General features: G+C 37.2%; 1 protein-coding gene across 5 annotated transcripts in view; it reads left to right on the top strand.

The window, feature by feature from the left end:
* The first annotated feature begins 795 nt into the window (after window positions 1-795).
* Window positions 796-17410, top strand: part of Neos (nuclear receptor coactivator protein neosin) — a 38212-nt gene continuing 21597 nt past the window's right edge. For 4 of the 5 annotated variants that reach the window (XM_046612377.1, XM_046612393.1, XM_046612412.1 and 1 more), the window contains exons 1-4: window positions 796-995; window positions 1138-1302; window positions 3573-3834; window positions 5557-6457. In XM_046612377.1, coding sequence (XP_046468333.1) covers window positions 3600-3834; window positions 5557-6457 — 1136 coding nt within the window. In that variant the 5' untranslated portion in view covers window positions 796-995; window positions 1138-1302; window positions 3573-3599. The remainder of the gene's footprint in view (window positions 996-1137; window positions 1303-3572; window positions 3835-5556; window positions 6458-17410) is intronic. The other variant, XM_046612403.1, reaches the window with a different exon arrangement.

Genomic DNA, 17410 nt, shown 5'->3' on the forward strand with positions numbered 1-17410 from the left:
TTGGAAAATGAGCGCTCTCCAGTGCAGTTCGACACCATCGACAATAAATACATTCTCAATGTAATTTCAATGTTTGGGAATGTAACTCTAAAATTTTTTTTTCTCAGAAGAGTGATTTGACATACCATTTGCTAGCAAATTTTACCAAAAATTGTGGGGGCCTCGGGGCTTCAGCCCGGTTACCCTCCCCCCACCCTTTAATCCGGCACTGAATTTAAATATTTTATCTAATAGATACTCCTTCCTCGATATGTCTGATCAGGGCGATAGAATAACCGTTTTTCGGTATGTTACAATCACTATATAGATAGAGATCAGTGATTACAATACTTTATTGGTAATTGGTGGCCCGAACGACTGATGTGAGTCTAACTGTACTTACGTGATCGATTCCAGTGTCTAGCATCTGGAAATTTTCGCGAAGTACCGTATCGACGTCACATTCAACTCAATATTTTTCTCAAAAGAATTTCGATTCGTCAGATCAACTCTACATTGCTGAGATTCGGTCATTCATTAATAGGTAAAAAAAACCTTACTTTAATACCTTATAACAGAATGCCCGATTTTCCGGTTCTATCTGGTTAGCGCGAATGAACCATCGTTGTCCAATACAAGTATTTCAATACTATCGGTAATTGCTGAGGTGTGTCTAACTGTACTCGCGCGCTTATTTCTATTGTCTAGCATGTGAGAATTTTTGTTGGAGTGCCGTTCGACGTCACATGACGTCACACTATCAACGGATTCGGAATTTAGTAACTTTTGTTTATTTCATTCCGTTGTTCCGCCAGAGAGAAACCTCGTCAATCCGTTGTTGCAATGGAACTGCATCCCTACACACGCAACCGTGTAGGAAACCAAGTTCACGAAACTCTGCGTACCCTCTGCCATGTACCTACGCGTTGGCGTTGACTATTGTTATTGCAAGGCAGAAAATAGAACGTGAAATAAAATTACCATTTGTGTACTTCCAGCATACTCAAAGGGACTATGTATGTATAACGCGATGTAATATTATCCATATAATCACGTCTACGTAATGGACTGTAATTAAATTTAATCTTGCGTTCTACATCACGACGTTTAGTTTCGACAAACATAGTACAACTTGTATATATTACCTGTACCTTCTAGGAGGAAATAGCCGCTAATTAAGACGAGAAAGCAGCAAATAAATTTTACTCAAGTACTTGGGATAGTAATGTCAACGTAGTTGATCACTGACGCTCAGTTTGACTGGGGCAAACATAACCTCGATAGTAATTGAACATAAACGTTCTTTGGAGTATATTACACTTCGTAAGTATAGAATCACCATTTACTTTCTGTAACTTTGACTATTCAAAGGACAACTCGTCATGTTTTATTGTTATTAAAACAAATCATGATAGTCGTGGGTATTCCATGTTTATTACGCTGTTTATTTGCATGGACAGTGATTGAAGTGCAATACGACCAGTCATATAAGAGTTCTGCAATCATTCCGAAGATATATGGCACATTACATAGTGTGATTAAACCCTCTGTCAGATTGATGAACATTGGCAAAGTTGCCAATAGGTTTTCATGGCTGTGATATTCGAGTAATAAAAAAACGTGACAATTTCTAGAGGCCTGTGCGATGAATTAACATAGGTTAAAAAAAATTCCTATCTTTCTTGCATGACTAACGTCATTCCATACAGGGCACTTTATTCTGCAAATACACATTGCATATTTATCAGTGATGGAAATAAAAAACGTACAAGAATGTTCAAACTCATTTCCATGTGATATAAGTTTTGAGGTCATTAATGTGTGATGTGCATAAATAGTACTGATAATTTGTCTTTTAGCTGTTTGATCTCTGTGAATGTTGACTTATGATTAAACCCATAGAGACAAATTGACCTAGAAAATATACATGAAGTTCTGAATATTGATGTACAGGATGACCTAGGACTGTCACCCAACAGGCTACTGATGTGTTCCTTGTGAAAGTTTGCTACTATAAAATTTTTTTTCTTTCAATAGGAAATTTGTCATTTGCGATTAACAGCTGTAAACAAAGATAGTTCTTCATAAATAAAATCTCTGCAAAGTGACCAATCAGTGAATCGTATGAAGTCAAATATACAAATTCTCACTGTCAAATTTGGTTAAGATAGTAAATCGTGTTTATAGTGTGGAAAGTGAATAATTTCTGATGAGTATTTAGTTTGCAGCTTGAGCCAAAGGCGAGTACTGTATTCACACAAATACTGATCTGAATTCGTTAGTACAAGCCTAAGGTGAGTGCTGCAATTGCACGAGTACTTGTGTGAACGCAGCGTAAGCCAAAGCAAGTGCTGTAATCACACAAGTCAGACATCGCCTATTAGCATATGTAGCATACATTATTTCTTGCAGCAAGTGTGATGGAAAGTGTGATTTGACAAACACCGAAGGTGCTACTGAGCACATATATATCAAGGGTCGGAGTCGAGTCAGATTTGGGTTAGGGTTGTGTTTGAATCGGGTTAGAGTTGTGTTAGCATTGTGAAACACATGTGCAACAAAAGAGGTTTGAATGATGAGTCCAGAAGCAATAGCACTGATAATTTACTATCAAACAAATTTGCATTAACCTAACTAACCTAACTCAGTCCCAAATTCCACTCGACTCTAATCAGAATCTGACTCAACCTGAATTCGATCCCAACTCAATTTCAACTGAACTCCAACTAGACTCTGTTTCGACTCCAACTCAACTCTGGCTTGACTCTAACCCTTGGTGTCAACATGCTTACTCATAGCGCGTGCAATTGGGGCTATGTAGCTTACGCTTACACCAATATTGTCTTCCAAATTGTTTGGAAATAGAACACCTTATGCTTACTTCATAGGCTTCAAAAATCAAAATTTTCAAGCACGTGTAGCAAAAAGTTATTTATCTCCTTACTTTTTGTTCATTCATTGATCAGTCTTAATTTATTAATTTATTCATCCCATGTGTTAATTTGAGAATTAATTTGTATGGCTCCCAGTTGCAGAATGGATACATTATGTTTTATTCAGGTCTTTATGCTTGAGTGTGTACTACATTTCTAACAATTTATAAGTTGCGGAATACACATTTCATTCCATGTTTCGTTATGTTCGTTTTACGAACTTCGATCTGGTCGTTATAAAAGACTCATCTGCATATATAACACATTTTCAAGGGGCATAAGTATATTGAGAGATATTCCTACTAAGTCCTGGATTAAGACACCTGGAACTGAATTATCATACACATCTTAAACAAGTAAATGCTGCAAATAAAAATCTTATTGTTAAAAAATACATGTTGATGCTTATAACTAAACTAGATAAATTGTCTAATAAAAAATCCATTTCTTTGGAATGTATTCAACTCATTTCATAACAATTTCCTAATTTCAAGCCACCGCAAAAAACGATCTATTATTTACAATTCTCTCGCAGGTAACACATGCCTTTTGAGAGTTAAATACTTGCTTGGCCAATTTCTCATAATCAGTTTATAGATCAATCCTCTTTGCAGAAAAGTTGTTCTTATTTTTAAAAAATTTCTACAATTTTCTTTACAGATATAAGACACAGAAATCTGCTACACGATGGCTGCCCGATTATTGAAAGATCCGGCAACCATCAACAGCCGAATATTTGTAGGTCATCTTCAGACAGAAGACATGAATAAACATGAATTGGAGGAGCATTTTCAGAAGTATGGCACTGTTGTTGGTTCCTTAATTAACCGAGGGTTTGGCTTCGTGCAGTTTGAAGATGAACAGTCAGCACTCAAAGCAATACAGAATGAAAATGGAAACATGTTTAAAGGCAGACGAATAGGTAATATACCCTTCAAATCTGACACAATATCTGTATCTTGCATTATCATCCACAGGCATCTTCAATTATCTGTTGTATCATTGAACTTTTCATTTCCACTATACATATACTGGGAAAGTCTTCACAAGTGTCGAATGTAGGAGTGAATAAATCGCCACAAACTAATTTTAGGACTCTTGAACCACTAGCAGCCTACAAATGGCAAACCACAATGTCTGTGTAATGGGTAGTAGTTACCTTAATTTTTTCAATATTTTCAACTTGACGTTTAGGTTATTATCGGTTAAGGCTAATCTCTTAGGCATGAGGTTGCAGGGGTTTACTTTTTTTCATGTTTTTTTTTTTTTTACATGTAACACAGTCGTAAAAATTACCATTCTAATGGGGATTTCAATCAAATTTTAATAATACCGCATTTTTCGTTTTTGGAATAACTTAAAAATATGTAGTTAAATATCCCTTTCTGCAAGATTGAGATTATCGCAGTGTATGTCCTGAAAGAAAATTCAGGGTGTCTATTGCTCCTTGAGTATCCTCAAGAAAACAAAAATCACTCCTTAAGTCCTCGAAAAGCCCTGCAATATTTTGATTTGTCCTGGAATAGTTAATATACAACATTTTTTACAGAATACTGCGACATTTCATTTGTAATACACTGCATTGAATATGTTAAATTTTAGCAAACGGACCATTCACTTTAGCAGCAATTCACTTTATATATACACTGCTGTATAAATTTTCTAATTTCTTACCTGACCAATTTATCGTATCCTGAAAAGTTCATGAGCAAACGAAATTAATGTCCTTGAATTTTTCAATTATTTTTCTCGGCGATTCCTGGAACAGTGCTGGGATTGAAATTCTCGATTGCAGTCGACACCCTGAAAATTTTAATCTTCTGCGATGAAATTGTAATGTGCAAAGAACTTTTCACAGCAGTACGCTGGAAATCTGCCAATAATTTATTACACATACACTCTCATTGCAGAAGATTAAAATATTTTTCCGTGACACGTAGTACAATAATATGCACCCCGTAGGAAAGAATATTTGATTATGTCTTCTTTAGTCTTTTCAAAAACTGAATTATTTATTTTTTATTTAATTTTCACCATAGTCTCCGCTTAAATCACAATAAAATTTAAAGAAATCAACTTGAAGTTTCTTAACAGAAATTTTGAATATGCCTGAATGAAGATCACCTTCATATATATTTCATCATTACTACTAAAATTATCAGGTATACAAAGAAATGTACTTAATTGTATGCAGTTCCCAAAAAAGAAATGTATGAGAAAAGAATTTTGATCCTAAATCCTTGGTTTGAAGTAACCATGTCAAGCATTTATTGTACATAGTAATAACTAAGAAAATGTAAATTAGTAGTCCGTTTTATGCTGTAGAATGTTATCAACGGTAAATGTAATGAATTGAATCAAAATCTGTTCATCAAGATTCTGCAATTTGAATTCACATATATTACTAAATCTTAAAAATCATATGAAAAATATATCACAATCTTACCAAGATAATAAGAAACCCTGAGATATTCTGAAATGAGTAATAGCAAAGGTACAAGAGTTTATTCCCAAATATTGCTGGTTTCATCCACAGTCTAGCAATCACGTAATTGAAAATTACAAAATCATTTTTATGAATGAAGATATTATTAATTTTTCCTCTTTTTGTTTTTGTGATAATTATAGTTTCTTTTACATCCAGATGTCCGACCTGCTAAAAAGGATGGCCAGACCGCGAGTAGTGGTATTACCGCAGGAGGGGGAGGACCTGGCAATGTAGGGGTAATTAGTGTTGGAACATCCAGTGGCGGAGGGGGATCTGATAACCAGGGTAACTTTCCACCACTGCAACCAGGAGGCAACAATTCTTTTGGAAATAACCAATTCGGAAGCCCCAACGATTCGTTTGTAAGTGGAAATCAAGGCTTCAATAGTGGGCAGAATCAGAATTTTGCTAATGATCAATTTGGAGGGGGTAATCTAAGCCGAAACAACACCAATGAACAGTTTCCAGGATCTAATCAAAATTCCTTTGGTGTAAACCCCTCTCGGGGGCCTGGAAACGACCAGTTTGGGGGGAACCAAACAGGAAACCAAGTTCGGGGGGCCGTAAATGATCAATTTGGCAACATGAATCAAAATCGTGGGCCAGTCAACCAAAATCGTGCAGGTAGTGGTGACCAATTTGCGGCTGAGAACCAAAATCGGAGCAGCGGAGAACAATTTGCTACTGGTCATCAGAATCGAGGTTCGGGAAATCAGAATCGGGGTGCGGGAAGTGACCAATTCGGAGGTGGTAGTGCTGGGAACCAAAACCAGAATCGAGGAGTAGGCAACATGTTCGGTGGTAATAACCAAAGTAATCAGGCAGAAAATCAAGGCCAAGGTAGAAGACCGAGAGGGAATAGAGGTGGTAAAAACAGAAATAAAAACAGAGACAGTGGTGGTGGTGGAATCGGAGGTGGGGGAGGTGGCCTCGGAGTTGGTGTTACAACCAGTGGTGGTGGAGGTGTGAATTTCAGAGATCGGAGTCCATTAAGTAGAGGAAGCCATAATGAAGACAAAACAGGGCGTGATTGGGATCGAGGCAAACAGGGAGACAGGTATGTTATTGCACAGAATTTGATTTCTCACATTGCATAAGTGGTACGCTAGTAAAACAATATTTATTACTCGTCCTTGGTAATGAAGGTAGGTACAATACGGGTCTAAATACTAAGTTTACTAATGCATAATTAGGAAAATATGCAGGTATTTTTCAGTCAAAAGTACAGGTACTACACTCTTGGAGTGATTTTCTTAAACTGTTATATGAAATGGCGAGCCTTTCGATTCACATCGTATAAGTTTGAGGCAGTCTTATATGAATTCATTTCTTTATCCTTTCACGCCAGAGTCGGGGATTTTATTTTTGTGTGCATCTGACGTATTGTTTTACAGTTTAAATGCTTTCACAGCAAATTGTAGTCTATGCTTAATACAATTATTATTCAATTAAATATTCCTTGATCTTTTGTGAATTAGAAATCAATTGGGAGATTTTTACAACATTTCCAGTCCTGTTTCTGCTATAAAGTTGCGATGACTGAAATATTTCGTTCATGCAAATTGAATTAAAACAGATATTGCCTTCTTTTAGAGTTCTGATGGCTGAATCCATCTCAAATCATGCAGGCTAGTGGAGATCATATTACATAATAACTGAAGTATGTTCTTCCTCGCTCAAAATAAGCGGACACGTATATTTTATTATTATCTATATCAATTTTTCACGTCCGATAACGATTTGTTATGATTATATGGTAAATATCGGTTTTTCCTGATTTTTAATATATAATTTCCGAAAAATAACCGTCAATTTCGCAATTTTTGAGATTTTCTAAAAAGTCTTATTTTGAAATACGCAAAACTTCATACTCCATCGAATCAGATATGAAAATCCGAAATATTGGTAAAATTGCAAAAAATATAGTGATTTGAAAAAACAAAAACAAAAAGTATTTCATCTGAAAAAGTCCAGTTTCGATTTTTTTGAAAATTTAGTATATTTTGGTAGAGAGTATACACTATATATCCTATAAACGGCAATATCGATTTAATATTATTTGTCGAGATATTGATTTTTTTACTTATTTTGATTTGGCAGTCATATTTACATGGTTAGATACGCTCCGGAATAGTGTAAAGAATAAGAAGGCCTCCATTGAATATAATTCAATTCTTCATTTCCCTGCAGATGCGAATTCCTGCAAAAATAATGTAATATCAGTTTTTGTATTTCCTAGAAGCATTTTTCAATCGATTTACTACTTGGGATTGTATGTTAAATATATTTTTCATGCCGACTATTTTTGAGCAACACAAGAGGCTTACAATTGATTTATACAATTATTTTATTTTATCATTCTTTCTGATTCTGAAAAATGAAGCATCGTTTTTTATTTTTTTCATATTCATAATTGATATGATTATCAAAACACAAATATATGTCCGCTTATTTTGGGCGAGGAAGAACATACTTCAGTTCCGAGCAATTATGGAAGATGACTTCTGCTGGCCTGTATGATTTGAGATGGATTCAGCCTGATATATAACACGCATTTTTACTGAAAATCAGTAATTAAACTTCTAATTTCCCTGACGCACACTTTAAATTTTAAGTTTACAAATGTAATAGTCAACTGTTACTGTATTTGTATGTCAAATCCTGCAAAATACTGTACATTTCTTTTCACTGATATTCGCGTAAGAGGCGGGAAGAGAGTCAAATGGGAAGCAGAATGACAAAAAATATTTTTTGCAAACTAGGGGCTTCGCCCCTGCGCGCTTCGCGCGCCAACCCCATCTCGGCGCTACGCGCCTCGGGCACTCGGCGCTGCGCGCCTCGTTGTTCGGCGCTTCGCGCCTCACTATTTCCTTACGCATTGTCTAGTAGACAGGCGAATTCCTTCATGTTGATTTGATGACAGGTCCTGCACTTGCTGTCCACTTCAATTCCTTCTGTGCTTACTTTTCTTTTTTTCATCAATCTAAGCTTCCATTCGTTGGTTGAAAATTGGTGTTCCTTCTCTATTGATATCTGTCTATCTCCTTGACTTGCTGAATTATTTTTGCTACCGCTCTGCCCGTTATTCTCCAAAATCACCTTCTTTATATTTTTTTTTTCTCTGTATTTATGTTGCTGTTCACTCCGTAAAACACCTCTTTTTCTTGTGGTCAACATCTATCATGGTCGTCCTCTTGCCTGGTTATAGGAATATTTGTTTATTATTATTCTCTGGCTTATTTGGTTCTTCGCACTTAAAATTTTATTTTCCTTTTTCCTTTGTGATACTTCCGACCATCCACCATCTTCATCGCCTTGTCTGCTGGTTGAAACTCCTCCTTTCTGTTCGTTGTTTGAAAAGCCAGTATGATATTTTTTGTTCGCTTCCCTATATTTTCGCTGCTGTTCCCGTCGTCTAATTTTTCGCTCTTCTATGTACATCACATTGGTTGGTCGTCCTCTCGATTTATTTTCCGAATCAATCATCGCAATCAATTCTTCTAATTCTTCGACACCCTTCGTTGAATTATTTTTACTGCCGCTCTGCCGGTTATTCTCCAAAATCACCTTCTTTATATTATTTTTTTCTCTATATTTGCGTTGATGTTCATTCCGCAAAACACCTCTTTCTCTTGTGGTCAACATCGATCCTGGTCGTCCTCTTTCCTGGTTATACGAATATTTGGTGGATATTATTCTATGGCTTATTTGGTTCTTCGCACTTACAATTTTATTTTCCTCTTTCTTTTGTGATACTTCCGACCATCCACCATCTTCATCGCCTTATCTGCTGCTTGAAACTCCTCCTTTCTCCATTGTCATCGTAAATCCTGGCTGTCCTTTTGACTGTTTGGTGATATATTTAGATTTACTATTATTTGATTGTTACTTTTCATACTTATTACTCACTATCTGAATTTTATTTTGGTTCTGCAAGACATCAAAGTGTCCACTCTCTCCGTCACCGGTGAAGAGTAGCGAGAATTGTGTTCCATTTTGTGATCCGATCCGGTGTGGATGAATTTGTTCTTCGCGATACTCGATTTAACATATCTTAAAAATTTCCGCAGCTGCATATATTGCATTTTTATTCATATGTGATTTGTAATCACCAGGTCACCTAATCACAGCACCGTTTGACTCATTACCTGTAATAAAACCCGCAAATGTAGACCAATTATCCACTATATTTGAAACGATACTCAGTCTCACCTCTGCGTGTCGATCTTGAGTGCCGTATACACAATACGCCAACGCGCGAAAAAGACAATTCCTGTCGGGAATCATCGTTATAATTTTCGTTTGCATGTTCATTTTTTGCGCGTCAGAAACAGATACCTATAAAGATATTTGTCAAAGACTGTCATAAACAGCCGGTGACAGCTGTCAAAGGGTTTGCTAGATGCTTTTTGTTTTGTTTTCGGTATCTCACCCCACCGCCAACTTCATGCGTATACTATTGTTATTATAATCTTTTTTTACTATTGTTATTATAATCTTTTTTTACTATTGTTATTATAATCTTTTTCTACGTTCATTTGTTTGAAACTTTTTTATTAGATAGAGAGATTACTCGTCAATACTCTTAGAACTCAACTTATTGAACATAAATATTGTACTCCTCTGCATGTAACCTCTCTGCCAATCACGTAATAATAGTAGTAAGACTCAACGATCAAGCATATAGTGATAATGTTACCGATTGATGAATCCACCTTTTGATTTAATGACATCTATTACATCATAAAAACATGTTTGAAAATATCACAGCATAAATTGAATCTTTCACATTACTACTGTTACCATTAAAGTAGGTTTGTCATTAAAATCGTATCAATTCATTGCAGAAAAAATTCAAGAAGTCATTTTCAAGATAATTTGACAACTGATGTAATTTAAAATTTGCATATCAATTGGATTTGTTCAAACTGGAATGGTTTCCAGTTTGACCAACCATTGGCACTCCATATATACAACAGTCACAATTGTACCGTCAACTAGACTTGTTGAGTAAATGATTCGTGGCTAGCGTTCGTCAGCTCAAGTATTTTGGCAATGCTTCGCTATCGCTATCTCGCACCTTGATAACTAATTTTCAAACTATAAAACGGTCATTACTTGCATGGAGTATAATTGCATGTAAGTTTATATTAGCAATATGATTATAAAAATTTTCCATCATTTTTGCAAAACACTATTGGCTCGTCCAATGGCGTAAAGTCTGAAGCACCATTATACTCGTATACTTTTTTGCGATTACAAACAGCAAAAAAGTATGCTCAAAATGTTCAAACTAAATATAGGTAGACTGTGAGCTTTTATTTATTTTCACTGGTCATTTCCAATAACCTCCATTTCATCCGTAGGGAGTAGGTGAAAAACCAATCAAAATGTTCTAACACATTAGTCTTATTGGGGGGTGATGAGTTGTGCTTGACATACTGATATGCGTTTATAGGTATTTTCTATGTTAAGCGTTAGTAAAAACCAAATTGATATTGCATCGAGCCTTTAAAATGCCGAGAAATCGGCGGAGACATGTTTCGCCCATTCTCATCCTCTTAGAAATCAAATTTCCAAAAATGCTCGAAAACATTTTTAGATATTCAAATAAGTTGCCGCTATAAGCAACAACTAAATCGATCTCGCTGACTGGACTGAAGAGATATCGAGAAATACATGAAAAACACGCTTTACCCGTTTTCATCTCCGGGGAAGTGGAATATGAAAAAAAAAAATAAAAAATAATTTTTGTGGCTGCTCACGTGATGAAAGAAAGATGCTCGATAAATTTCATGTTCCTAAGTTCAAACGTTTGGCCTGAACGTTAATAAGTCACTCAGAATTTCTTATTTTATATATTTAGAAATCACGTTTAAACCGTAATTTAAAAAAAAATCATACAGGCTAATCGCATAAAGTCGTATCGGCAGTGGATTTTTTTTTATCCTTTGGTTCGAGTGTAAAAAATAATGAATAGCAGATTTTTCATCCTGAAACAAACGTAGTAGAAAGTGGTAGCTACAACTTGTCTATTTGAGTTAGACATAGCTTACGTCACAGAACATATATACATATAATATATTGTAACGTGTGCGGTTTTCTTGAGGCATGTACTTGTGAGAAAGCTCCGTTATTGTGTAATTCTTTTGCCTTAACCCCTAGAATTAAAGTAAATATTGTTAATATAAAGGAACTCTTCTGATGGGCAAAAAGAAGGATTGGTCTTTCCGACCCAAAAACACCCTGAATCAATTGGTTATACGGACTTAAGTGTTTCCAAAGCCGCCTTGGTTTATGAACAAGCACCTCCCTCCTGTGCTCCCTCACGTAAGACAAGAGCTGTGTCGCTTTTGCTACCGATCGGAGACAAGAGAGTGATGTGTATGTCATCTGTTCGGAGATACGGGTTTCCCGGTGCTCCCTTCTGACCGCGAACTCGGAGTAAACAGAGTCGCCTTCCTACTTCTAGCCTTGGTGTTACAAGCAATATGATGCTTTGTATAATGTATGCATGTATGTGTGTGAGTGTATAAGGTGAATAAGGTGTAAGAATGAGCTGAGGAATGAGGAGGTCAGTCGTGATATGAGTGTCGCCATAGTAGTTACTCTTGTATCACACAACTCTGTATATAGTTCGATTTCAATGGCACCTTGAATACACCCAAATCAAGTTCAGTTTGTGTATTCATTTTCTACTCCTCCACTCTTGGTCGTAGCTACATTAGTTGCAACACTTGGGTTGATGACCCAAACACAACACCGATTCTGCAGACCAGGGACAACCTTGGCTGCCTGTCGGTTTTTTTTACGGAAGGTGAAATTCTGAATAAAAAAACCGTGTAGGACAGAGAAACAAACGCGTTGTACAAACTTTTGATAGAAGATGAAATTAGTCGAAAATTTCGGTCAGGAGAAGAAGTTTAATTATTTGGAAAACGTAAACATAATAATCGACGTTTCGGCCGGGCCCTGCCGACCATCCTCAGGAAAATTTCTATAATAATTAACAAAAAAGAATGCTTCAAAACACAATTCTGAATTGAAAGCAAGGAGATACGTTCATAAGAATAGTTGTTGTTGTAAAAGTAAGTGATAAATTAAACAATTGTACACATGTTTGAGTGACAGTTTGAGGTTAAGCGTAAAAAATTTTTACGGATGGCGAAAGAAATTTAACTCTTATAAACGTATTTTTCCTTTCTTTCGCCATCCGTAAAAATTTTTTACGCTTAACCTCAAACTGTCACTCAAACATGTGTACAATTGTTTAATTTATCACTTACTTTTACAACAACAACTATTCTTATGAACGTATCTCCTTGCTTTCAATTCAGAATTGTGTTTTGAAGCATTCTTTTTTGTTAATTATTATAGAAATTTTCCTGAGGATGGTCGGCAGGGCCCGGCCGAAACGTCGATTATTATGTTTACGTTTTCCAAATAATTAAACTTCTTCTCCTGACCGGAATTTTCGACTAATTTCATCTTCAATCAACCTCCTGGTCACGAACTTCTCTCACAAACTTTTGATAATCAACCAAAGTAAGTTTTAATTAAAATAAATCATTCAAAACAACAAAAGAAATGATATAGTGTTGCGCTATGCGGTCAAACTAACTGAATCCTTAAAATCAACAATGAAAAATACCAAAAACAAAATATTATTGCAAGAATTTATAGATTTCGTTTCTAATCGTTTTCATGGTTCAAATTTTTTTACTTTGCTCTATGCTCAAATTCCTATTTCCCTAGACATCCCGTGCTTTCGTGGATTCTATACTTTATTAAAATTTTCTAAGTTGAAATAAGCGTTTTGCTTAAATCTCTATCGTATAAATTACTGAAGCTAAATTCGATAGTGCCCTCCAGACGAGAAACACTTCATTACAAGACTTAGGTGAGTCAGTTCGGCTCTTTGCCAGTCAACTGCTCCTTAACAGAGTTGATAACGAGTGAGTCAGTTCGGCGTTATGCCGGTCAACTGCTCTTTTACAAAATCTACTCCTGAATTGTGAGTTGGTTCGGCGCTGTGCTGGTCAATTGCTGAAGATGCTCTCGGCGGTTCTTCTATTTATACTCGTCGTGATCGCTCATCACGCTACATCGTCGTCGTCTCTTCCTTATCCATGACCTTGCCGGTGGATCATCGAGTTAGTATGTGTCAGCGAGGCGTCGGTCACCGTCTGTTATTGTTGTGATCTGTCGTATGTACGGCCATAGCTGATGTCGGAGGTGACCTCGACCAGCTGTCAGTTACAATACGAGTATAGCATATGTATTGTAATGCGTTCGACCGTCCAGTCAGCGGATCGTGCGATTAACAACGCAGCTGACCATTCCGACGCACTAACATCAATTCAAAAAACTCTTTTTGGCCCTTTTTGGTTCGATTGCAACTCCAGCTGCAGTGATAATTCAGGTAAATAGAGGAAAACAAAAAGAAGATCAGTGTTTGTCAGCCTATATCAGCAGACTGGTGACCACGTTGATGTCTCGTTGGAAATCCATGACTTGAGCGGATAGCTGTAGTTACAGTGCTAGCATATTGTGTTCAACGTGAGCCGCGATTACAGCAACTTGTGTTCACTAACGACATAAATTCACGAAGTGTATTGCTGGAAGAACTAACGGCTAGTGCATATCGAAAACGATTTGCTACTTCTATCGTCAACGACGAGGGTGACAAATTTACTGCTAATAAGAGACCGAGAACGACTTCTTTCGTTTGTAATAAAATGGCTCACAAATCTCATGATTGTCGGCATCGTAAGAAAAAAAAAAGACGACAGCAGGAGCAAAAATAAAACTAGTAATTCCTCAGGGAAGAAGAAGACTGTCACCTGTTTCAAGTAAGAGCGGTCATATTACTTCTCGATTTCAAATCAAAGACAAAAGCAATGCGGCCGGCGGACCATCGAAGCAGGCTGTAGAGTATGAAGTTGACATCTATCTGCACGATTGAATCTGTCACTGCACAATTAATGCAATGTGGTGAGAAGTATCTATTTTGTTTTAATGCTCGTGCCGAATGCTCTCCGATAAAAGAATCGATAGCCAATAAATTTTCTGACAAATGTATTCAATGCTGGTGACTCTTCTTGGTGTTGGAAGGTCTCTTATCGTAAGTGACTTACAGATTTTGTCCTAAGTGACTATTGACGAGTACGCCATAAGGATGCTTTCGCATGTCGTACCAGATGACTGCCTTAGTCATGATATCTTGAATGCTCGCGATTTGATTGCGCAGAGTTTCACAGCTGAAGTGTCGCAAGATAATTTTTGTTTAAGAAGAACAAAATATGTCAACATATGTCAAGTTGGCGATAGGGTTGACAATTTTGATGAAATTGATACTGATGTAGCTGGTACGGACAGATTGAACTTCGTCAAGTTATTAAACGAATTCGTTTCATCGTTTGTTACGAGATCACCTACAGGACGTATTAGTACAGGCGAATTGAAGATAAGACTGATACAACCCAATCGCACTGCCCAACGAAGTGTCGAAGACCGTGCCGTCTTCGCCCAGATGAAAGGTTGTGCGCAATAAAATTGAAGAACTTTTATCAGCCGGTACAATAAAACCTTTTACTTTTACTTTTGGTTAAAAAGACAAATGGCTCTGATCGGTTATGCGTGAATTATCGCGAGCTCAATAGTGATACCGTAGCCGATAGGTATCCATTATCGCTCATAAATGACCAGATACAATGGTCGAGTGGAGTAAAATATTTTACAACTTTTTGGACATGGCATCTGCTTGGCATCAGTTACCTGTTCACGAGAATTCGATTGAACCCCGTATAGTAAATTTGAGTATCTGACGATGCCTTTTGGATTCTTGTAATACTCGTAGTGGTAATGAACAGTCACAAGGCGCCGATGTTAGCAGTGATAACAGTGAGTGACAAGTTTGGTTTACCAGTGAGTATACATGAGCCATGCATCTGCTTATTAATCGCAAATCACAAAGATCCTACCTCACTTATGTAGTCAGAGATGATGCGATGTAATAGCGACGATAGCTCTACTTGGCCCAGAGAGCTAAGGGCCATATGGTTAATCAAAAAGTCAATGTGGGTTGACTTGTGCATTGGTTATAGTACCAATAGGACCACTTGGATGCTTAATTATTGTAGTCATGTGGTTGACTACTGAGTTATCTGGTCGACTATTGTGTGTTTTGGTTAAGATACCAACTGTGATGCACAGAGGTACATAAATACTGCTCAATCACTGGTTATCTGGATAAATCTGACAATTCTGTAATTTATTTGATCACAATCGTATTGTTGTAGTTTTGGGAGCAGCAGTAGAGTGCTGAGGTATGACACATATGGAAACCCGGCACTTAGTAGTTACTTTGTTCAGTCAGAACGAGGGAGCACAGAATGAACCAAAGTTTCCTTCGCAGATAAAATATGAACACGAGGACACATGACAGTCAAGGGGGCGTGTCGGCGCGCGGCGTTTAGTGTGGTGACTAGAAATAATCCGCATTATGCCCCGTAATATAAACTTGAATGAACGACAACGACAACGACAACAACGTAATTTCGAACAGAAGTTAACGTAGATATCTGGAGTACTCGTGCAACATTTCTTTAGGACCCGATACTCTCCTGTAAAATCGAGCTTCCCAATGGCATCCTATTGTTGCATATAATTTAATAAAAATTTCAGTATGTTCCGGCGAACATAATCTCAGTGAAGGACCACTGTTAAATATCCCATAAAGGATTTGCGCAACGTTTTTAACAAGCATGTGATCTAAATTGAAAATGTTGAATGCTTATTCCCAAACTCGTATCGATTCCAAAACAACTTTTTGGCAATGATGCAATTGACAATTTTTGTAAGTTTTCAACAATGTAAAAATTTGGTGTTCGTCAAGTGTACTCATTTGAGAATCCGGATTGATAAGCAGTGCCCTACAGTCAGAGTTGTTGTGTTTGAGAAATCTTTTGCATAGGTAGCTACCTAAATAGTAAATAGCACAGTCTTTGCCAAATTTATCAACATCATCTTTCTCGCAGACTTTACTACACTAAGACCTCGATTATTGCAACCGCGTGGAACCGGAAACGCGTCACACTTGCAGAAATCGAAGGTGCGCAAGCCCCGCCCATGCTTACAATGCGCACATAGTCGCTAACAGTGCCGTACTAAGTTCGGGTGTCACGATTAGCGCCTTCTTGCATATATATTGTTACGAAGCGGAAAATTAAGAGAGGAAAAGGATTTATTTTGTGACGAAGCTCTCCTTTTAAAGTCTCGAGATAGACTGTTTTTACAATAATGTAGGTTGACGCAGCAACCTTATTCTTTTGAAAGACATAAGAGGTTTATAAACGACTTTTATCATTGATGACTACTAGATCATTAAAAAGGGGACAAAGCGGGTGATTTCACCCTTTGTTAACATTACTCCCCCCCGAGGAAAAGAGTCGACCCGACTCGGAAAAGATAAACAATTAAAAAAAAAGTGATCTAGCAGTCAGTGCTCGAAGGTGAGTTGGTGAGTTCTTCATGAGATTCCTTGGCCGAAGACACGAGACAGACCGAAGGGCAGGAGATAGAAGGGATCCCAGAGGAAGAGATTTTCTTTCAAAGTTCTTGCGGGGATCAAGACAAGGACAGGTGAACCGACCCGGGGTTTCCTCCGGACACAGCACACCTTAGAGTTGGGAGGACAAAAGTGAGAGGAAGCGGATGATTCCCAATTCGCTAAGCAAATTTGGGGGAAAAATACGCGATTGATTGGACTTATAACTCATTCAATAAAAGAAAAGGAACGATCTTATCTGAATATCCGGAGAACCCAGGCTATAACCGGACAAATAGCACAGCTGGAGGTATCATCGGGAACAGCCAAAGGCGGCAGATTCGTCGGGGAAAATCTATAAAAACTCAAAGAAACTGACATATTGGTTAGAAAAATAAGAGAGGATACGACGCAGGCCTCTAACGACGAACTGTGAAGCAATAGGGCTAAGGAACTTGGAAG

Source organism: Neodiprion pinetum, chromosome 1, assembly GCF_021155775.2.
Source record: "Neodiprion pinetum isolate iyNeoPine1 chromosome 1, iyNeoPine1.2, whole genome shotgun sequence".
NCBI lineage: Eukaryota > Metazoa > Arthropoda > Insecta > Hymenoptera > Diprionidae > Neodiprion > Neodiprion pinetum.